Source organism: Balaenoptera physalus (assembly GCF_965194825.1).
Source record: "Balaenoptera physalus genome assembly, chromosome: 3".
Classification (NCBI taxonomy): domain Eukaryota; kingdom Metazoa; phylum Chordata; class Mammalia; order Artiodactyla; family Balaenopteridae; genus Balaenoptera; species Balaenoptera physalus.
The window spans coordinates 13799394-13821318 of NC_138890.1; the positions used below are offsets into that span (position 1 = coordinate 13799394).

The window sequence follows — 21925 nt, forward strand, 5'->3', positions numbered from 1 at the left end:
GGCGGCAGTGCTCAATTGAAACAGGCGGTGGCTGCTTTTGCTGTCTATTATCAGTATCGTGATGTGGATTGTGTTCAGGGTGAGGTTGGGATTGGAACTGACTGACAGCAGGTCCTCTGGAGGCCCTGGGTTCTTCCTGGATGCTTGACTAATCCATCCTGTGCGATCATGGACCTTTGACTAGTAGGAACCCAGAGCCCCACATATCCCTGGCTGGCTTGTGCGCCTGTTAACCTCATTCACTCCCTGTGCCCTTGTCAGTGCTGCTGGGGAAGAGCCTTAGAGCCAGAGAACCAATGCCCGCGGGGGCTGCGGTTCTTTCCCTTCAGATGAGTTGGGAAGGTGCTGTCTGGTTCCAATGTGAGGACAGCCGCTTGGGGCAGCCAGAAGCTAGGGTCCCCCCACTGTTGCCTGAGGCCTATCGCCGTGGCCTCAGTCTCCCAGACAACTTCAGCATTTCTAGAATGTGTTGTGTCCAGAGTGCCCTTGAGCACTCAGCTGGGTCGGGGTGTGGTGAGGATGGAAGACAGATCCCTCCAGGATTTCTTGTTCTTACAATACTCTGGTCACCAAAGCCTGCTATGAGCCTGTTTCCTCACCTAGACAGGGAGATGCACCCCCTCGCTTGAGGGTGCTGTGGGCACCGAGCAAGGTGACAGACTGGGTGCTGGGCCAGTGTCCAGCGGAGCAAGTGGGCTCAGACCCAGGTAGCTGAGGGGCCGGTGTGGCCGGAGGGCTCGAAGCCCCTAGGAGGCAGGGGTCAGTGTCTCCTCAGTTGTCTTCTCCGCCCACGCTTCGAATGCTCATCCCTGCCTCTTACCCCCAGTGCTCGACTGCAGCCCCATTCTGTCCTCCTTCCAAGTAATCCTGCTCGAGCACATCATCATGTGCAGGCTCGTCACAGGACACAAGGCCACAGCTCTGCAGGAGGTGAGGCCACTGGGGGCTGCACACACACAGGGTGGGAAGGCTGAGGGGTAGAGTGGTTTGAGTTTGCTGGGTCTCGGAGGGTGTCATGTGGGAGAATGTAAATGTGTCGCCAGTGCGTGTCAGCAGGACGTCATCTGTTATATGACTATAACTTGGCAGTCCACGACCCTGCATGGACACAACTGATCAGAGGCTTTTACCTAAAAGTTGGCATGCCCAAGGAACATGGGGTCTGGGGTTTTAGGGTCCCCTGACGGCAGTTCTAGCACTCCTCCTGCCCTGTGATCCGTAATCCCTTATGCCCACCTTCCTGAAAGGGCACAGGGGCCTTGATAAGGGTGAAGGTACTGTACAGCTGAGACACAAGTTGGAAAGGGAGAAGGCGGGTAATGGACAAGGGTCACCATCCTCAAAGAGGTCAAGGCCGTGCCTAATCCTCACAATGGGCACATCCGCTGGGACTTTGTGCCCAAGTTAGACTGGGCAGGACATGGGCACACCCACCGGCTTTGGGGTCTCTCCTCAATGCTGCCAGGGCACTGGGTCCCACATTACAGGCCAAGTGATGTCAGACATGCTCTCTCCCGGCAGATCTCCCAGGTCTGTCAGCTGTGCCAGCAATCCCCCCGGCTCTTCTCCAACCACGCAGCACAGCTACATACACTGCTGGTGAGTGCATGAGGGCTGCCCGCCCCCAGCCCCATCCCTGCGAGTAACCCTGTGACCACCACCCCAGGCAGAATTCAGAACCTTCCCAGTGGACTTCACTCTGACAAGCATGTCATCAAGTCCAAGTTGACTTAGGTCCCGGGAGGCAGGAATAATTAAGCATGCTATCTTTCTCCCTGTTTGTCAGGGTAAAGCTCAGATATAGCTAGCTCAGTGGTCACTTGTCAGGCTTGCCTGGGTGCAGCTGTGCAGGCCCGGGCAAGCTGCATGTGGCTCTGAGCCCTCAGCATCTTCTTCTTCCAGGGCCTGTATTGTGTCTCTGTCAACTGCATGGACAACGCTGAAGCCCAGTTCACCACAGCTTTGCGGGTAAGGTGCCGGCCCTCGCTTTATGGGGCAGGCAGTGCTTCTCAGTAAGGAGTCGGGCGTGGTCTGTGATGAGGACAACAGCCATACAAAACCATGGTCAGCGGGTGACTCCACAGCACTCAGCCTGATGCCAGCGGTGACAGTGATACACCATTTATCCAGGGCTTTCTGTGTCACGTCTTGTGCTGCTCAGCTGCAGACAAGGCCAGCACTGGCAGCACAGCTTAATGAGGGATAGCTGTGGGCAAGGGGGCTCCTGGCTAGCCTGCAGTGGGGCTTCCCCAGCTAACTCAGGGCTGGTGCCATGGCCTGTTCAGCCACTTTCACTCTCGATTCCCAGTCTTCCTGAAAGCCCACCAGGTGGCGTTGACTTGTGTCACAGCTACTTTGGGCCCTGGTCGGCTGGTGCTGCTCACTGCAGTGGTGCCAGGACCACCCCACATTGCCCGCGGCCCTATGGAGGTCTCTTGGACCCTCCTTCCCCATCTCATTTCCTACACAAGTGGCTGCTGCTTCTTTGGTTCAACATCAAAATTCCCGACGGATGGTGTGTGTCCCAGGAAGTCCTCCCCACTGGCGGGGGGAGGGGGGTGGCACAGCCAGGAATTGGGCCCAAACCCCGCATGACCCCCAACCACACGCTGTTCCTGCGGTCCCATGACAAACATATTGGAGCATCTTTGCTCAGATCAGATGACCCTCTGGACCTCCTTGGCACCTGCCAGGGGCCTCCAGGTGGAGTTTGTGCTTCCCAGGCACCCTCGGCCTCCTACACAGCTGCGCTCCCTCAGCCCCATTGGGAATGCTCAGCCCGCTCAGCTTGGTCCCTCTCGTGGCCGTTCCTGTCCCCCCAGAAGAACTGGGGATCAGGGTCTGTCCACCACCAGCCGTCAGAAGCATTTCTGGCCTCTAACAGCTTCGGCTTCTTCCAGGCAGGGTCCCTGCCTCCCCGAGGATCAGCGTACTCCTCTGCTGTGTCAGCACACGGGTCCTGGGGTTACCGCCTGTGGCGTAGAGGGAAGGTCCAGCCAGGTCTCAGACCGAGAGACAGCAGAGAATAGACCAAACTGTGGTGTGTTCTGAGGGCAGGATCAGGGTGGCTGGCTTTTCTTTTCTGTTTCCGGAATTTCCCATAATGTGGGTGATTGTTTTATAATGAAAAGAACTAACAGTTTTGTTGTCCTTGGGTTTAGGAGGCAAGGGGTGTGTGTTTGGAATGAAAAGAATAAGGAGATTCCAAGGTAGCCACTGTGGAGCGTTTGGGTGGCTCTGATGCCGCCAAGCGGCCCCTATGTGACATGACTGTGCCCAGCCCAGCCCCCTAATGCCCTGTGTCTCCCATTCCAGCTCACCAATCACCAGGAGCTGTGGGCCTTCATCGTGACCAATCTGGCGAGTGTGTATATACGGGAAGGAAATAGACACCAAGAGGTAGTAGGTGACATGCTTCATGTTTGGTATCCTTTGTTTCAACTCTTACTTGGAGGGGAGCGTGGGGGGAGTGTTGTCCTGGGAACCAGCAAATCTCAGTAGCCCTGGGGTATTTGCCCCCCAACAAGGTGTCCCATGCAACGATTCGTGGGCATGGCTGGGGGAAGGCCAAGTCTAGGACAGAAACATTCCCACAGCCAGTTAACACTTTTCCCTACTGAAAACGAGCCAAGCTTTACTGAATCCCTCAGAAAAAAACACCCAATTTCTTCTACCCTGAGATGTCTGTTCTAGAACATTGGTGAGGCCTCATGGCTCAGTTATGAGGAGCAACAGCTTGGGCAGCTGTCTGCACTAGGTCTCTAGGTTGTTCTGGTGCCCCAGCCTGCTGAGGTGGGAAGGTGGGCCAGAGCTTGACCTCGCAGGATAAGTCCCTCCCACCAGGTTCCCCTTGCAACACCCCCTTATCCCTGCAATTCCCTCCCAGCCCTGACCCCTCTAGAGTATCTCAGATTCGGCCACTTGTCTCCACCCCTGCGGCCTTCATTTCTTAGTTCAGGCCACTATCACCTCTTGGCTACAAAAAGCCTAGCTGACTTCCCAGGTGATTGGTTGGCTTGAATGCTTTGGGTAGAAAGCCCAGTGCAGGACTTTCCTGGTGGCACAGTGGTTGAGAATCCGCCTGCCAATGCAGAGGACGTGGGTTCAATCCCTGGTCCGGGAAGATCCCACATGCCACGGAGCAACTGAGACCGTGTGCCACAGCTACTGAGCCCACGCGCCTAGAGCCTGTGCTCCACAACAAGAGAAGCCACAGCAATGAGAAGCCAACGCACCGCAACGAAGAGTAGCCCCCGCTCGATGCAACTAGAGAAAGCCCACGTGCAGCACCAAAGACGCAACACAGCCAAAAAATTAATTAATTATTTATTTTTTTAAAAACACCTCATTTATTAAAAAAGAAAGAAAGCCCAGTGCAGCTGCTCCAGTAGTCAGGAAGCACAGTGGGCAGGGTCATGAGGGCCTGGTGTGGCCTTGGTGGTCTCAGAGGAGTTTGGTTCCCTTGTGTCTCCTCTGCACCCCCACCCCAGTGTCTGCCTCCTGATGGGACTGTGTGGGTACTGGGTGAAGCCTCAGCCCACTTCAACCCTCATCCACCAGCACACCCTCCATATGATAGCCAAAGGGCACCTAAGATGTCAGTGATGTTGCAGGTCCTGCCCCTTCTCCTGGCAGGTTGCTTACAGGCGTGGGATTTGGGGTACGGGCACATTCCTCAGGAAGTTGCAGGCAGCCCTAGTCAATTTACTAGCATATCTGGGGCCGAACTCTCTCATATTTAGAAATGTGGAATTATCCTAACTTGCAGACATTTCTTTCACAGCTGTACAGTTTGTTGGAGAGGATCAATCCAGACCACAGCTTCCCCGTCAGGTAGGCTGCCCCAGGCCCTGAGTTCTACTTTACTAGTTATCTTATGCTTTCTTTGCTTTTTGGGGTGGTGTGAGCACCTGTGGGACCCTAGACTGCCCCATGTACCCCAACACCTCATACCCCCCCAACCAATCCCCTTTTGTAAATCTGCTGGTTTCACAAAAACCCCACCAAGGTGTGACGCTCCGCTCTCCCCTCAGCTCGCACTGCCTCCGAGCAGCAGCTTTCTACGTGCGTGGGCTCTTCTCCTTCTTCCAGGGACGCTATAACGAGGCCAAGTGAGTACTGGGGGAGGGCAGGTGGCCCCGTGCCCGGCACCTCCCGGTGTTTCTCTTCCCCCAACAGCATGTGCGAGGTCCCCTGTCCCTGCCCTTCCCACCCACTGCCAGATGGGGTGGGTGGCCCTCTGCTCAGGGCCTCAAGGCCATTGCTGCCTTTTCTTCCCCAAAGGCCTCCCGATGGGGCCTCATCATCTGTTCTTCTCATGAAGGCGATTTCTGCGGGAAACCCTGAAGATGTCCAATGCAGAGGACCTGAACCGGCTTACAGCCTGCTCCCTTGTGCTCCTGGGCCACATCTTCTATGTGTTGGGAAACCATAGGGTGAGTGTCAGGGGTCAGGCTGAGGGGCATGGGGCCAGGGTGGTGCTTAGTAGGGGGAACCTAGCAAGGAAGTGCCTCCCATTCTGTGCCCCACAATGATCGCATCTCACTGACCCCTCACCCACCATTGCTCCGTGAGGCTCAGCCAGGGCAGAGGCACTCTGGCTCAGACAGCCTGGGCAGGCAGGGCTGGGGGAGCTTTGGATCCCCGGAGGATGCATCTGTGGGGCAGACAGGGCCAGTGTTGGCCATGGGCAGTCATCAGGCAAAGCCCCAGGGCACAGTGGAGCTAGAGCTGGTCAGGCTGCCCAAAGCTGGCAAGGCTGAGGGCAGGTTCCCTTTCCTGTGTTAATACTTGGGGAGAAGGAGTGTGTCTGCTCAGTCACAATCCCAAGGGTTCCATCTCTGCCCATCACACGTGGTGTCTTCAGTGCACTCTGTGTTTTTACCCTCACCAACAGTGCCCCCCTGGGCCTGGTCCCCACCCATGCCAACTGGTCTCTGGTGGGATCAGTTGACTCCGAGTCTCCCCATCTGGGGGTGTATGTACATCTCACCTGCTCTAACCCATCGACCATACAGGGTCTTTAATTTTTTAAGGAAAATATTTGTCAACATAAAATACGGCATGTATTTTATTTCTCATAGAAAGTCTGAGAAGCAAAGGAGAAAGTCATCGCATGTCTTCTGTCTTCCAGCTCTTTCCATTGCCTGCCTCTGCCCATGCATAGGTTTTGTTTATCAGGCTGTTTTATAATTTTATGTCTGGTCTTTCTCTGCACCACTGTGTTGGAGCTTTTTTCTAACGGCAGTGGGAATTTTTAAGCTGGCATCAACTCTGTAGTTTAGCCAAACTCACTTCAGCTGTTTTTTTGGGACAGATAGTGCAGGGTACTTGTCTTGGCCCATAAAGTTCTATCTGATCAAGCCCCAGGGCTTCTGAAGAGTGAGTGCTTTTAATGAGCCTGGTGCATCCCCTTCCCCACAGTCATGTGGTAAGCATTTGCCAGGCCAACATGCCCTGTAGCTGTGGCCTGAACCCTGGGGGGTATCATCACCCTGGAAGGAGGAGGACCAGTACTAAGTTCTCCCTTCTGAGTGTAGCGCCACTCCTTCTACAACACCTGTCACACTACCCACTGAGCACAGTGAGGACAGTGGCCTCCGTGTGCATCTGGGGGTTAGGCAGGGACAAGGTGCTCAATGTGAGGCTCCACTGAGTGTAGGCCACCTGCCTTGTGTCTTGGTGCAGTGGCTGTGATTACCTCGTTGCCAGATGGGGAGATTGAAGGCACACAGCCCCAAATTTTAAAAAAATGAACATTTTTAAAAAGGGACTTCCCTGGCAGTCCAGTGGTTAAGACTCCACTCTTCCACTGCAGGGGGCACAGGTTCAGTCTCTAGTTGGGGAACTAAGATCCGGAATGCCGCACGGCATGGCCAAAAAATAAATAAAGTTAAAAAAAGTAAGTCACACAGCACCAAACTGCAAACCCAGGCTTAGAACCCAGACCTTGTTGGCTCTTGTTTGTCCAGAAGCCACCTTCAGGATGGGCAGAGCAGCTCTTCAGCTGCAGCTTCTGGTTCATGTTTGGGGCGCTCCCGGAGGAAATTATAGAGCTTATTTGGGAACCTCTGCTGCTCCCTTTGTGCCTGGGCCCACGTAGGGTAACATGGGGCCACCAAGAGGCCTCAAACCCAGGTCCTGCCTCAAGCAGCTCCACGTCTGGGGGAGACACTGCCTGCCCCGGGCCTGCCAGGCCAGAGTGTCCTTGGGCATTACAAGTTTGCGGGTGGCCTCATACAGGACTGCTCTCAGGATCACTCCGTGCTTCAAACCCAGGTTCTGTGGGGCAGCCCCAAGCTGTCATGGGGGAACCTGAGCCAAGGGGGACTCTCCCTCCTGGCAGCTCCCTCCCAGCCCCAGGCCTAGAGGAGGAGAGTAGTTTTTCCTGTTCTGCTGTGCATTCTGAGGTCTTGGAAGGGCTTGGTTCAATTTTGAAAAGTTTTGAGACCCACCTGGAGCTTATCTTCGAGGTGCTGGCCACAGGGCAGCATAAAGTCACTGGGCTTTTGTGTCTGTGTGGCGGCATGTCCTGCACAACCGTGGCCATGTTGAACCTGGGCCTCAGGAGTTGGTTTTGAGGATTTGTATGTCTCTGGGCTACATGCCAAGTCTCCCCCCAGGCTGCAAGGTGTTGCCGCATTGGGAGTTTTCCCAGTGTCACCCTGAACCCAACATTTAGGCCAGCAGGCTGTGGTCTCCGGACTGGGTGTAGTCACAGCAGTGCTGCCGGTCACTGCGGGGTCAAGGATGGGTGTTTACAGCCCCCAACGGCTCTCACTCAGCTCATCCTGGGGATTGGGGGCCGGGGGCTCTGTTGCAATCACATGGTGGAGTCAGGGTTGGAGGGTTCAAACATCCTGCTGCCCCACAGCCCTGTGTGTCCCAGGTGGCATCGCACAAGAGCAGGCTTATACGTAGAAGAGAAACTTCTCTTCCTCTCTCTTTTGTCCGTTCAGCCCTCGTTGCTCCTGCCAGGACAGACTGCTGCCTTTTCCCAGCCCTGGGACCCCTGAATCTGTATTTCTAATCAGCTCCTGATATGGGTCCAGGGCTGACTGCCACCAGTGCCTTTTCCTCTGCCTAGAAAGACAAAGGCACATAGAATTGCCCATGGCCGTACCCCAGGGAGGAGGCACATGCAGAGCCGAGACGTGGAGGCAGTTTATTTTTCCCCAAGGTGGTCGAGGAGTACTTCGGAGAGGGTCATTTGAGATAGGCTCTGAAGTAGGAGTGGGTATATGCCAAGCAGCAGGAGGTCACAGGTGGGGCCCACGCTGTCCCTGCCACCAGCCCTTTCTACCACCACCCCCCGCGCTTGACTCCTCTGCTGCTCTCGATCGACAGGAGAGTAACAACATGGTGGTGCCGGCCATGCAGCTAGCCAGCAAGATCCCAGACATGTCAGTGCAGCTGTGGTCATCGGCCCTGCTAAGAGGTGAGTAAGAGATTGGGGCTTCTGGGTAGAGCCAAAGGCTAGAGGACCCTAGGTAAGCCCTGCTAAGCCTCTGCTTCAGATTGGACCTCTGCAGGCCATAGCCCCAGTTCTAGCACATTCTCAGGCTTCTCAGGAGGCCCTGTTTGAGGGCAGTGGGCTCGTTCACATAGTGAGATCTACGCAGAATCTGATTCTGTCTTTCTGGGACCCACAAGGCTAGTTCTTGGCATCTGAGTGAAGAATTGAGCTGTGAGCCCTGGCACTTGGCCTCAGTTTCTTTCCCATGAATGGAGACGGCAGTCATTTCTGTCAGGCAGGACGAGCCAGGGTGCTCAGCAGGTGTCAGTGTTGTTACTGCTGCTCTCCCATTTACAGGTTGTGAAACTGAGGTCCATAGACTCACCCAGGGCCCTGGGGAGGAGGTAGAGGGCAAACTGTTCCTATCTGCAGTGGACTTCATGCACCCATTCAGTTCTCCTGCCTCAGAAGTGAGCATTGGGTGCCTTGCTCCCGGTGGGCTCCTGGGTGCCCAAGAGCTGGCCAGGAAGTGCTGGAAGTGCTGCAGGGAGTGCTGCATCCACAGGGAGCCCCAGGGACTTTCACTGCCCTACCAGCCCTTATATCTGCCCCTATGCTCATCCACCTCCAAGGACAAAGGACTCAGGAACATAGGAGGGCACATGTGAGGGCTGCTGGCAAGTGGGCTTTGCTGACCTTGACACAGGGCTCAGGGCAGGTGATGTGCCAGACACACAGCAACCCACTGGCAGAGCTGGGGTTTGACTTTAGGGCTCCACCCACACCCAAGGGGAGGGTGTGGGGGCAGTGGCAGGCCAAAGCAGGCCCATCCTTTGTGTGTATCCCACCCTCAGACCTGAACAAAGCCTGCGGGAATGCCATGGATGCCCATGAAGCCGCCCAGATGCACCAGAACTTCTCGCAGCAGCTGCTCCAGGACCACATCGAGGCATGCAGCCTCCCTGAGCACAACCTCATCACGGTACGGGCACAGGGTGGGAGAGACAAAATGAGGGTGCTGGTTGGCTCCTTGGGGCCAGCTCACCTGGTCTGTAGCCCCTGGGGGACACGCTTCCTGAGGAGGGAAGTACACACTTGGCTACCATTTCCTTCCATCTCTCCAACAATCCCTAATTCAGCCTGGCCTCAGGAGCCCCCTTGGATGGGCAAGATAGCACCAACCCAAGTGGGTGATGCAGGCTGCTTCCTGGGGGCCCATCTGACTCAAGTGTGGAAGACGCAGGGTCCTGGCTGGTGACCAGCCCGAGGAGGGCAGCGTTCCAGGCGCAGACATGTGGCCCAGCACACCCCTGCTCCTCTCTAAGAAGGACCTCACTTGTGTGTCCTCTTCCCCAACAGTGGACAGACGGCCCGCCTCCTGTGCAGTTCCAAGCTCAGAATGGACCCAACACCAGCCTGGCCAGCCTCCTGTGAGACTCCTGGACAGGGCCACTCAGCTTCTTCGGGCCTCTGTGGGGCCTGGTGTGGCCCCGACTTCCACCCAGATGGCACTTGAGCTTTCCTTAGAGACGTGCTGGCATGGCTGTCCCCAGGCTTCTTTCCCGACTGTCTCCAGAGCTTCCAAGTCCTTGGGGAGTGTGGAGGGCCAATTCCCGTCCTCCCAGGAAGGGCCGGCTGGCCATTCTTGCTGAGTACCAGGAGTCCGGGTGCTGAGGCTCGCAGGTGGGATTTTGGAGGCAACTTTCCAGAGCCATCCTTCAAAGTGGACTTCAGCTGCCAGGCCTGCTTCCACGTCTGAGTCATGTCTTCAAGAGAGTGTGTCTGGGCGGGGAGTAGAGTGCCAGCCACTGGCCAGCTCCCGATCCTGCATGCAGGGGTGGTCATTACCACCGAGGTGCCACGTGACTTCCATCGCCTGGGCCTCTATACTGGGCTGGAGTCTTTCCTCTGCTCATGGCAGCTTCCAGTGCCCAGAGGCAAGACACCAGTTTCTGGCCCAAAATTAGAGGGAAGAAGTCATTGCTCATGTCAGGGATAAAAATGCACGTCCTGCCACGATGCTTTTCCCAGTTTGCCTTTCTGTCCAGCATCCATCCTTTTGGCAGCTGGGACCTCTAGCTGGGGGCCCTGGGGGACCCAGGAACTTGGCTTCCAAACATCTGCACCTTGACTGGATTCACTGTCCAGCCATGGGGGTGCACGTGTGTGTGCGTGTGTGTGTGCACGCGTGTGTGTGTGTGTGTGTGTGTGTGTGTGTGTGTGTGTGTGTGTGTGGCTTCACAGAGCTGGTGCCCAGAGCAGAAACTCCTGTGTTTGCACCAGCCGCCCTCCCCCTGTCAGCGTCCATAGTGCAGGGCAGGAAGCCGGGGAGAGGGACTTTCCTCAGCCCAACTCAGGGCACCGGATCAAAGGGGCTTGCTTTCTGGCAGCTCTGCAGCCTCCTTTGCAGAGAATGTTTGCAGACACCTGAAGCTCCACCAGCCTGCAGGCAGCCACTCCCTTGGCCCCCTGCCCTGTTTTCAGAGGGAAGGAGGAGGAAACCTACCTGCCTTGGGTCTCAGAACAGCATTGAAAACTTTTCCTGAGCTGGATCCCAGGAGGCTCTGCCAGGCCCAGACAGCCATTCTTGGTTCTGTGTTCCTCTTGGGTAGTTGAGGAGGTGCCCCAGGTGATGGTGACTTTAGGGGCAGTCAAAGCAGCTGCCGCCTTTAGCTTCCGGCACCTGGGATCATCTCCCTGATGAGGGGTGGTGAGTGGTTTTGCTAGTCACAACTGCTTGTTGGTTCAAGTCTAGTCACCCAGCACCGTGAAGGCTGTTTCTTGAAGCCTCAGTGTCCTTGAAGGAAGGAATGTTGGGATCGCTCAGGTCAGCTGCCTGGGCCCTGAGGCCTGGGTGTGCCTTAGCCATAAGCAGGCCTGTCAGCAGACCTCCCTGCTCTGGGCCACTGCCCATATCAGGGCCCTACTGCCCTCTTGGGGGCCCGCAACAGGCATGCAAGTGAGCTACTGGTTGAAGGGACAGGCTGGTTGAAGGGACGGGCTGGCAGAGTTTTGTCCTAAGAGGACCTGCCCTCTCTGTGTCATCCTGGGTCACTCGTAAGAGTCTGGCCCTCTCCCGTGTTCCCTGGGGCTACCCCCTTGATGTCACCACTGGGCCTGTGAGGCCTGCAGATGTGGGTCTGATGTCTGGTCATGAGCTGTCCACATCCTGTCTTTCTCCCCCCTCAAGGGTGCCCCCCAGGTCCTCCCCTCCACCCAAGGGACAGAGCACCTGTCTTGCTACAAGCTGCGCCTGCAGGCCTGGACCCCACACTGTCGAACCTCTCCAGACCCACATTTCTTCAATCACACTTTACATCATGCTTGTCTCTGTGTATTTATTTAAACCTTTCTTTCCTTCTAGGACATTTTGTATGTAGAGCAGTTGAAATAAGAACCTCAACACTTAACGTCTGTCCTGATGTTAAAGTGCTTTTAGTGACCACTTTGTTATCTATGTATATGTAAAGTTAAGGTTAAGTTCTTAAGTTTACAGTTAAGAATTCAGTACTCAATATTTAATATTCCACTCTAGCTTTATGGAAGCCAACCCACGTGTACTGCATGCGTGCGTGTGTGTGAGCTTTGAATGTCCCCTTCACTGCAGCACCTTTCAATTACATAAAGCTGTTGTAAATACCTTCCTGTGAGTCCAAATTCAGTGCCTCACAGTTTCTCAATCATAAGAATTTAAGAGCAAGCAAGCCCCCAGGGAGACATTATAGCTAGTGTCATATAGCTAAGTGTTCAGGAAAAAACAGATAAATAAAAACTCCAAACCCTTAAGCATACAGAGGTGTGAGGGAGTAGCGGAAAGATTCCTGTTGGCAGGTAAATTAAAGCTGGTCAGACCCCTTGTGTGCGCCTCCCACTTCCTCCTATGAGCAGTGGTGGCCCTCAGGGCCTACGGTTCTGGGGATGTTGGTCCAGGAGGTGGCAGGTTCCCTTGGAGACACAGCTGCCTTCCCCTGTTGGATCCCCCCAGTCGCCCATGGGTGAGGCCAGCGTCCTCCCCCTTGGGTAAGCACTCCCAGTCCCATTTATTGGGAGCACAGGCAGGGAAATCGGAAAGGGCTGCCTGGTGGCACAGCTGGTAAATTTGTTGGTTGCATTGTCTTTGTTTCCTTAAAGGGTTTTCAATAAGTATGTTTGGCATACGGTCTTTTAATGGGTTTGCAGTGTCTTATGTTTTTAGCAGCCTGTATCTTCAGCTGGTGCTTTTAATCAGGAAAAAAAAAATCTGTAAATACAAGAATTGTTTAAAAGACATAACCGTAGAACATAGCTTCTCGTTTGTAGATTTGTTTTCCTGTATATTCAAAGTAAAACAACTTGCGGGAGCCATCACTCACTGTGTCTTTGTTGTGCCGTCTGCCCCTCACATGTGCCATCCCAAAGACTAACCTTCCCCGCCCAGCCAGCAGGGCCACAGAGACTTCTGCTATAACCTACAGAGTGTGAGGATGCAGAACCCAATGCCCCGGACTGGAGGACCTGGTGGCAACCTGAATCTTTTCCCCGCTAATGATGATGTTCCCCAGTCCAGCCCTGCCTAGAGGGGAGGAAACCCCGGAGACATGGCATGCAAGGCCCACAGCACTGTCTGTCCTGGCCCTCGCCACAGACAGACTTTCTTGCGTGCCTGGTGTTCTATTCCCTGTGTTCTTAGAAAACTCGTGGGTCAGCCTTCATGTGCCTAGGTTTTTTTTTTCCTCAGGTTTTTTTTTTTCCTTTTTGAGGTGAAAGTCACATAACATAAAATTAACATTTGAACATCTACAATTCAGTGGCGCTAAATACATTTACTATGTACAACCAGCACCTCTGTCTAGTTCCAGAACATTTTCATCACCCCAAAAGGAGACCCCATCTCCATTAGCAGTCACTCCCCATTCCCATTCCTCCAGCCCCAGAAAACCACTAATCTACTTTCTGTCACTATTGGATTTACCTCTTCTGGGTATTTCATATAAATGGAATCATGCATCATGTGTCCTTTTGTGTCTGGCTTCTTTCACTCAGCCTGATGTCTTCAAGGTTTTTGCACGTTGTAGCGTGTATCAGTGCTTCATTTTTATGGCTAAATAATGTTCTGTTGGATAATGGACCACATTTTGTCTAGTCATCCATTGATGGGCTTTGGGTTGCTTTTCCCTTGTGACTATTGTGAGTAGTGCTGTTATGGATGTGCATTTTGTTTGAACACGTGTTTTCAATTCTCTTGGGTTGTGCCGTGCTTTTAATGTGCATGTATTGTGCCAGGCTGCCACTCATGCTGCATCAAGGCCCTTGTGTTGCTCTTGTCCCTGTGCCCCGAGATGATGCCCATGTGGCCTTGACTGCTCCCTTCCAGGGGCACTTCTGAACGCTCCTTTGGGCCGTCGTCCCAGGGCAGAACTGCTGGCCACTGGGTGTGTGAGCGATTCCACACAGACAATGACACAGTGCAGAGAACATACTTGGGAAGTAGATGACAGGAACTCAGCCAGGAGGCAGCCACAGGACTGAGGGGAAGACAGGAATGGGCCTCACAGAGGCTAGCAGGTGGCCAGGGCAGCTGGCCCGAGCATCACATGCCTGGGGAAGGGGTCGTTACTAGCCTTTGACACATACATCCCCAATCCTCAGAAATCCTGCCGGTCACTCTGCCTATTCCTGGCCATCTTCTCCGTCTGTCTGAGGCCCAGTCATGTCTCCCACCTGGCTGCTGCCCAGCCTCCTCCCTGAATGGTCTCAGAACATTCTGTGCTCACTCCCACCTGTCCCCTTGCCAGGGGCACTCTCCTTGTGGCTGCTGGGTTTCACTGAGGAAACATCCTGGCCCAAGCCTGACACAGGGTGTGTAGGTCCGTGGGGCATCCCAGAGGGAAGAGCGCATGGGCCAACCCCAGACAGGTCCAGCAGATGCCACTGTGGACACCTGCCCACAATGTGCGTGTGTCACAACACCCAGTCACTGTGGCCAGTCCCACCCGGCCGCCACCAAAATGCCAACAGCAGGTCCCTGCCGTCCTACAGGGGAGCCTGGACCTTACACCCCCAGGTTGATGGGCTCCTGGGGGCCCGAGAATTTAAAGTATTCCCCATGTGTATTGGCTTCCCCCTTGGCTTCCTTGAACTCTTTGGGTTTACATTTCCCCACAAAGAAAGCTATTCAGGGAGATTGCTGCCATGTTTCTGTCTGTGCAGCACCCTGCATCGCTTCTTCCATTTGAACCACGGTGGCTTCTTCCCCTAATAAAATCCAAGTCAGCTCAGAGGTGCCCAGTGGAGGCTGACCCCAGCTCAGAGGAGGCCCCTCCCTCCCATCCCTCTCCACGCCCCACCGCCCGCTCTGCTGGTCCTCAGAGGGTCTGAGAGGGGAAGAGGGGATTGCTGACAATTTTAAAAGTATTTCCCCACAAATTCATGCTCACTTGGTGAGATTATAATGCAGTTGGTTGGGGAAAAAAAGGAAAAGATTCGTTTCTATGTGAATTTGATTTTCTTAGCACTTTGATATTTTTTGATACTTTTTTCAAGGACTCGAAAATAAAGGGACTATTACAGTCCCTTTGTGAAAAATATGATACTCTCAATGCATTATGGCTGCTACAACAAATGTCTTTTTTTTTTAATTGGGGGCTTGATGTTTTTAAATTAATTAATTTATATATTTATTTTTGACTGCATTGGGTCTTCGTTGCTGCACACAGGCTTTCTCTAGTTGAAGCGAGTGGGGGGCTACTCTTCGTGTGGTGCGCAGGCTCTAGAGTGCAGGCTCAGTAGTTGCGGCTCATGGGCTTAGTTGCTCCGCGGCATGTGGGATCTTCCCGGACCAGGGCCCGAACCCGTGTCCCCTGCATTGACAGGAGGATTCTTAACCACTGCACCACCAGGGAAGTCCAACAAATGTCATTTTAAAAATCACAACATTCTACACTAAATTAGGAGTTTATGGGAGAGAGATCAGCACTCGTTCGTCCTATCCCTGTTGTGTATGCAGAAAAGCTCTCTAAGATCCTTAGAAGAGGACCACTTTGTCAACATGTGTTTGTTTTGCTTTGAGTATTGTTTCTAACCACAATTCTGAGCATCATGTGTCTGTGCAGCTTGGAGTTCAGGCTCCATCTGCAGTTAGGCATGCTCCGCCCAGAGCGAGTGTCTGTGTGGCCCTTGGAGGATGTCCTGCTACTGCAGGGTTCTGAACACAAACGCTCCCCTAAAGGGTTAAGTACAAACTGCTCAGAAGTAACGTGAACCGGAAGTAAATCTCCCACTCTGTCATCTGTGTGTCACCAGCGGCTGCCAGTGGCCCAGCCTGCTCCTCAGCCACCAGGGGGCGCGGACACCCCGGGCAGTGTCCCCATCAGGCAGGGCAAGCAGGCTGGGAGGGCTGGGCTGGATGTCACCAGACCCCAATGTACCCTGGCTCTGTCCTTATCTGCAAGGATGTGGGCTGACCTCTACCTCAGGGCTCTCAGTTCCCCTCCTGTAACATGCAGGTCAGAGACGCTGATCCCCGTGGTTCTCTAGGTGTCAGGGTTGCACCATTGATTCCCTCATTTACTTGCCAAACATTTATTTGACACGTGCTGGGTGCTGGGCGCTGGGGACACAGCAGGAACCACAGCAGATAAAGTCCGTGCCCTCGGGGAGTGCACCTTGTACCAGGAGCTCTATGATGGACCTCAAATAGGAGTGAGTGCTGTCCTGCCTGTGAGAGAGGAGTAGTGCACTGTAGGATGGGACAACCATGGGACCTGGGGGGTGGGGGAGCTCTGTGACAGGACAGAGGGGAGATGTCCCTCAGCCAAGCCAGTCAGAGCTGGGCAGCTAGATGGCGTTTCCAACTTTTGCTTACGTGGCCACCAAGACTGTGGGAAGGGAATGGGCAGCCCTCATGTCTGGCCACCCCAGAGAGGATGCTGGGTGGGCATCTGGGCTGCCTGTGGCATTCTGGAGGGCAGGGGCTGCCACATGTGCCCACCACCACCTCAAGCACAGCTGACACCTGGGTCATGTTCAGGAGGACATTGATGGATGGGGAAAGTGATGGAGCCCCCTTGTCCAGGGGAAGGATCAAAGTCCCCGGGTCTCCTCAGGTTCTTCTCCTCTTACCACACTTAGGCCTACATCCCAGAAGTGAGCTCGGGTGGCGGTGATGCAGACAGGGCTGAACTGAGGCAAGGGCATGGGTCAGAAGGTGACAATGACAGAGGTGGGGTCACTAACCCCCTTGGATAACATGGGCTCCAACAGCAGGTGACCAAGGGCCAGATCCCTCCTGACACCACCACGAACTAACCAGAGTAGATGCCTCAGAGCTGGGTCCCCAGTCCGAGTACTGTACCCCTAACACCCTTCCCAGCAGGCACCACGATGTTTCCTGAGGCACCCCCTCCCCAGGAAAAGGGACTTCATCTCTCCAAGAAGTCCTCCCTGCCTCCAGAAAGTTCTGTCTTCTGGCGCCAACAGAAGGAAGTCCCCGCAGGACCAGGGCCACACCTGAAACCCTCATTCACAGGATCTGTTTCTCTCACAGCATCTAGTTTTCCTGAGACCCAAAACCTTGACTTAGGGAGATTGTTTTCCAGGGATTATTTGCCCCTCCCTGGCTGTGTTCTGGAAAGGCCACAGGCCATGCCCAGGGTTGCCCCGTGGAAACACCCACATGCCTTGTCTGCAGAGTACAGGGCCAGGTGGGCTTTGCACACCGACAGACCCCATGGCAGTGTCAACTCAGTCCCCGTGATGGGACGAGGAGCCCATGGCCACATCATCTCTCTCTGGATCCTTCCAACATTCAAATTTTACCTCAGGTCTCTCACAGCCACACCCTCGGTGAGGATAATGGGTGAGTGCCGAACACGTTACCCTCCCTTCTCATAATTCTCATGAAAAAGGCCAGAACCTATATCTGGCCACCCAAATAACCCCTCACACAACACGATACATGTTTGTGATGCAGGGGAAATCAAAGGCATTTTAATCAATGCCATGTGGGCATCTAACAAGAGTTGGGGCACCCAAAGGAATCGCCAGTTCAAGGTCACAATTTGGGGCCAAGGTGGATTTTTGAAGCTGGTTAATCTCTCTCTCCCAAGTCACACCAGACTCTAGCCTTCATGTCTGACCAGTTCCTCCGAAGGCAGTAGGCTGTGGGGTTGTGTGAAGAAAATCGTTCAAAGCTGAGCTGACTCCTAGCGGGGCCCTGGCATATGGAAGATACTCTGACACTGTGGCATGGACTTATACTACAGGAGACTTGGTCATTAATCTGAAATTCACCCTAACTGGGCATCCTAGGTTTTCTTTTTCTTTTTTTTTTTTTTAATAAATTTTATTTTATTTATTTTATTTTTGGCTGAGTTGGGTCTTCATTGCTGCGCATGGGCTTTCTCTAGTGCAGCGAGTGGGGGCTACTCTTTGTTGCGGTGCACAGGCTTCTCATTGCAGTGGCTTCTCGTTGCGGAGCATGGGCTCTAGGCATGTGAACTTCAGTAGCTGTGGCACGCAGGCTCAGTAGTTGTGGCTCGCGGGCTCTAGAGCGCAGGCTCAGTAGTTGTGCTGCACGGGCTTAGTTGCTCCGCGGCATGTGGGATCTTCCCAGCCCAGGGCTCAAACCCGTGTCCCCTGCATTGGCAGGCGGATTCTTAACCACTGCGCCATCAGGGAAGCCCCATCCTATGTTTTCATTTGCTAAATCTGGCCACCCTGGAGGCTCAATAACATCTTTGAATAAAAGAACACAGGCATGAAACCAGAGAGCTGGAAGATTACCGAATCCAAACAAGGAATTTTACCAGAGGGAAACAGAGCTCACAGAGCTTTGTAGCACGCTTACTTCTTCTTCCCGTTAGAATAAAATCCAGCTTCCTCCCAGGCCTGCAACATCAGCTCTCCCACTTCATCCTTGTCCCCCAGCTCTCCAGCTGCTCTCTGCCCCATGCTCGGTGCCCTCAGGGCTGTGGCATCCACTGCTCCCCTCTGCCCAGAATGCTCATCCCCAGGCTGAGTCCCTGTTAAGATTCAGTTCTCTCCTCAAATCCACCTGCTCACAAGCCATCAACTCCTGCCCTGGCCGGAATCCTTTCCAGTCACTGTGTCACAACCCTGGTTACTTTTCTTCATCAACATCACCAGGGGTTGAAATCACCTTGTTCACTTTGTTGTCAGTCTGTCCCTCCCCATTCGACTTGCTCACCACAGCATCCAGAACGGTCACCATGACCACAGGCCTCTGACAGCTCCAGTGGAGAACCTGGGCCCTTGCACTGAAATTCCTGCGACAGCTCCATCTCCCCCTAAGCTGCAGGCCCCTAGCTCTCAGCATCATTTGGAGCAGGAGTGAAGCTTTCCAGACCCAGGGGCACTAGTGACTCCTGCACTAGGAAGAAGATAAGTTAGTTTCCAGATCTAAGCAAAAGTAGTGATTCAGCCTTTCCTAACCCAAGACACGTAGAAATATGCCTACTCCAAGGATCCAAGGACCTTTTCCCCTTGGGCACCAAAGCAGGTGTTTCTAGGGCTTTCTATACTGAACAGCAATGTTGGGCTAAGGGTGCTCCGTTCTTAGGAACATTCTAGAAGAGTCCCGGTCACTGATAGAGGGTGGCAACTTGCCTCCATGGTGAGAATTGCCCACCAGAACACTTGCTTTCAGTTTAAAAGATCAGAGCGTGTGCTCCATGACTCTGTGTGTGCACAAAATCAAAGTGGACCCCATGCATCTGCACATGGAATAGAACCTCTCTGGAGGGACATTTGAGAGACTGGTGATGGTGGCTGCCTGTGGGGAAGGGAACAGCAGGCCTGAGGGTCAAGGTGAGAGAGAGATGCCTCATCCCCGGCACCTTTGCCCACGGCGCTCTACCCCACAGTGCCCAGCCCTCCTTAGGGGCCCATTAAATATTTGTGGAATAAATGAATATACCAATGAATGAGGGAAGTTTTGAAAGGTTACTCATACAAAAGAACAACATAAGATGGAAGCACTAAGTATCCTCTTTCATTCCATCCTCACCGCTCACCCTGCTACCCACCCAGTGCCAGCCCCATGCCCACCACAGGGGAGGAAGAGGGGAGAATGGTGCTGACCAGACGCATTGCTATAGTTTCTATATGTCTGGGGGGATGTCTTTCTCTCCTGGCTCACTTGTCTATGCTTCGGCAACAATCCAGGAGAAAATTCTCATAAAGAGGACCAGGGCCTTGGTGAGCAGATGCGTGAGAGGCTGAGCAGCAGCGGGAAGGACGAGCCCGGTCTGGTCTGGGTGGAAGGCAAAGGTGGGGAGCCCTGATGGCTGCTTCCCCACAGACTGGCCTGGAGGCCTTAACATGGAGGCAGGAAGCAGCTGGGCAGTGACAAGGAAACTTCCCTCACAAAGGCACACGAGTGACCCACGGGGCGCGGCCCGTGACTGCCCAGAGCTCCCTGGGGACTCCTGAATTCCACTCAAGACAGGAGACAGGATGCCGCCTGCTCTGCCACCGGGGTTTAACAACCACGAAAGTGCAGTGAGTCTCTGTGGCCTTTGAGATTCAGGCTGGCTTTGCCAAGAGACCAGCTCGGCTCTTGCCTTGATGCTGTGCTTGCTCAGTCATACCCTCTCTGCACTCTCTGCATTTGGGAAATGTTGAAGATGGACTAGCTGATTGCTTAACTTCCTCTCGGTTCTGACAGTCCTTAACACGCTATTATCTAAAAGAAGAGGGGATGTGAAGGGGAGAGAGGAGTGTGGTGACTTAATACAAAATGCACAAAAATGAGGATTATAAACAGAAAATGTTAGTTAGCAACATGCTTGTGGCCCCAGCAGGTGGAAAGGCTGTACGGGAGTTGGATTTTGTTCACAATTGGAATTGAAACCTAGGCTCTGGTTTTATTTATTTGAAAACCCTGAGCCTCGACTGTCTCCCCTCCAAAATGGGGCAATGTACCTTGATCTCATAGAACCCCCCGAGAGAGGGAGATGCAATAAGGGAGGCAGAAGCTGGCTTAGACAAGGGCAACATGTCAAGCCAGCCCCAATCAAGCCATGAACCACATTCTACTGAATGTGAGTTCACCAGGATTTTTTCTTTTTAACTAATTTTTTTTAAAATTATTTATTTATTTATTTGGTTGTGCCGGGTCTTATTTATTTATTTATTATTTATATTTATTTTTGGCTGTGTTGGGTCTTCGTTTCTGTGCGAGGGCTTTCTCCAGTTGCGGCAAGCGGGGACCACTCTTCATCGCGGTGCGCGGGCCTCTTCACTATCGCGGCCTCTCTTGTTGCGGAGCACAGGCTCCAGACGCGCAGGCTCAGTAGTTGTGGTTCACGGGACTAGTTGCTCAGCGGCATGTGGGATCCTCCCAGACCGGGACTGGAACCCGCGTCCCCTGCATTAGCAGGCAGATTCTCAACCACTGCGCCACCAGGGAAGCCCTTTAACTAATTTTTATTGGAATACAGTTGCTTTACAATGTTGTGTTAGTTTCCGCTGTACAGCAAAGTGAATCAGTTATATGTATACATATATCCCCTCTTTTTTGGATTTCCTTCCCATTTAGGTCACCACAGAGAGTTGAGTAGAGTTCCCTGTGCTGTACAGTAGCGCAAGGATATTGATGGGTGTTCTTAGAAAAAAAGGAAACCTCATGTGGTCAAGGGAGGGGGATTGTAATATAACATAACAACATGTATTATCAATATTAAAGGTTTAGCAAAATCTTCTGGTTGAAAACTTTTTTTTTTTGGCCATGCCATGCAGCACGTGGGATCTTAGTTTCCTGACCAGGGATCGAAACTGCACCCCCTGCATTGAAAGTACGGAGTCTTAACCACTGGACCACCAGGGAAGTCCTGAAAAAAATTTTTTTAAGCAGGGAAACTCATCACAGAATCTCTACTGATATCTTGAATCATTCTGATGCCCTGTGGAATTCAGTGTAGGAAATTTTGCACTAATCAACATAAGGTATCATTCCTGAAGAAAGCATCCCAGGAAGAAACTGTAGCGATGGGAGGGGCAAGGAAAAGGCTTCAAACGTTAAGCCAAGATTCAGTCTTTACATTTTGGTGATGGAATTCTTTTTTTTTTTTTTTCCTTCCTGATTACAAAAGCAATACAACACAGCCTCCATAAAAATTGAAGTTTTTTGTGTAGGGGTGTCACATGGTCCATGATTTAAGAGACATTAGTCTGATAATTTGCACATAATAGTCCAGGCATGGGTGGTAGCAATGGAAATTGAAAAGAGTAGATAGAAAAGTGAGCGGGCAAATCACGACATTTAGCAACTAAGTTTGAGCTTGAAGAATGATGTTAAAACTTCCAAAGATTTAAGAGCTTTCATCCTGGAACACTGGGAAAGTGACATTGGTGCAAGAAAAAAAGAAAAAGAAAGAAAGAAAATGACAAAGAGCAGCTAGTTTAAAGAATGGGAGATGGGTCAAAGAGAGAGCTACCAAATTTGGTCCGATATTTGGTCAGGTTTGAGTC

General features: G+C 53.0%; 1 protein-coding gene across 3 annotated transcripts in view; it reads left to right on the forward strand.

Annotated features, from left to right (window-relative positions):
• MAU2 (MAU2 sister chromatid cohesion factor) overlaps nucleotides 1–12802 on the forward strand; it is a 30942-nt gene extending 18140 nt beyond the window's left edge. The window contains exons 10-19 of one of the 3 annotated variants that reach the window (XM_082457669.1): nucleotides 827–930; nucleotides 1522–1599; nucleotides 1903–1968; nucleotides 3316–3402; nucleotides 4784–4833; nucleotides 5034–5111; nucleotides 5324–5435; nucleotides 8347–8437; nucleotides 9310–9437; nucleotides 9822–12802. In XM_082457669.1, the coding sequence (XP_082313795.1) occupies nucleotides 827–930; nucleotides 1522–1599; nucleotides 1903–1968; nucleotides 3316–3402; nucleotides 4784–4833; nucleotides 5034–5111; nucleotides 5324–5435; nucleotides 8347–8437; nucleotides 9310–9437; nucleotides 9822–9971 (944 nt within the window). In that variant the 3' untranslated portion in view covers nucleotides 9972–12802. Of the gene's footprint in view, nucleotides 1–826; nucleotides 931–1521; nucleotides 1600–1902; nucleotides 1969–3315; nucleotides 3403–4783; nucleotides 4834–5033; nucleotides 5112–5323; nucleotides 5436–8346; nucleotides 8438–9309; nucleotides 9438–9814 lie in introns of all 3 variants that reach the window. The other 2 variants (XM_082457668.1, XM_082457667.1) reach the window with 2 other exon arrangements.
• Nucleotides 12803–21925: the final 9123 nt, after the last annotated feature.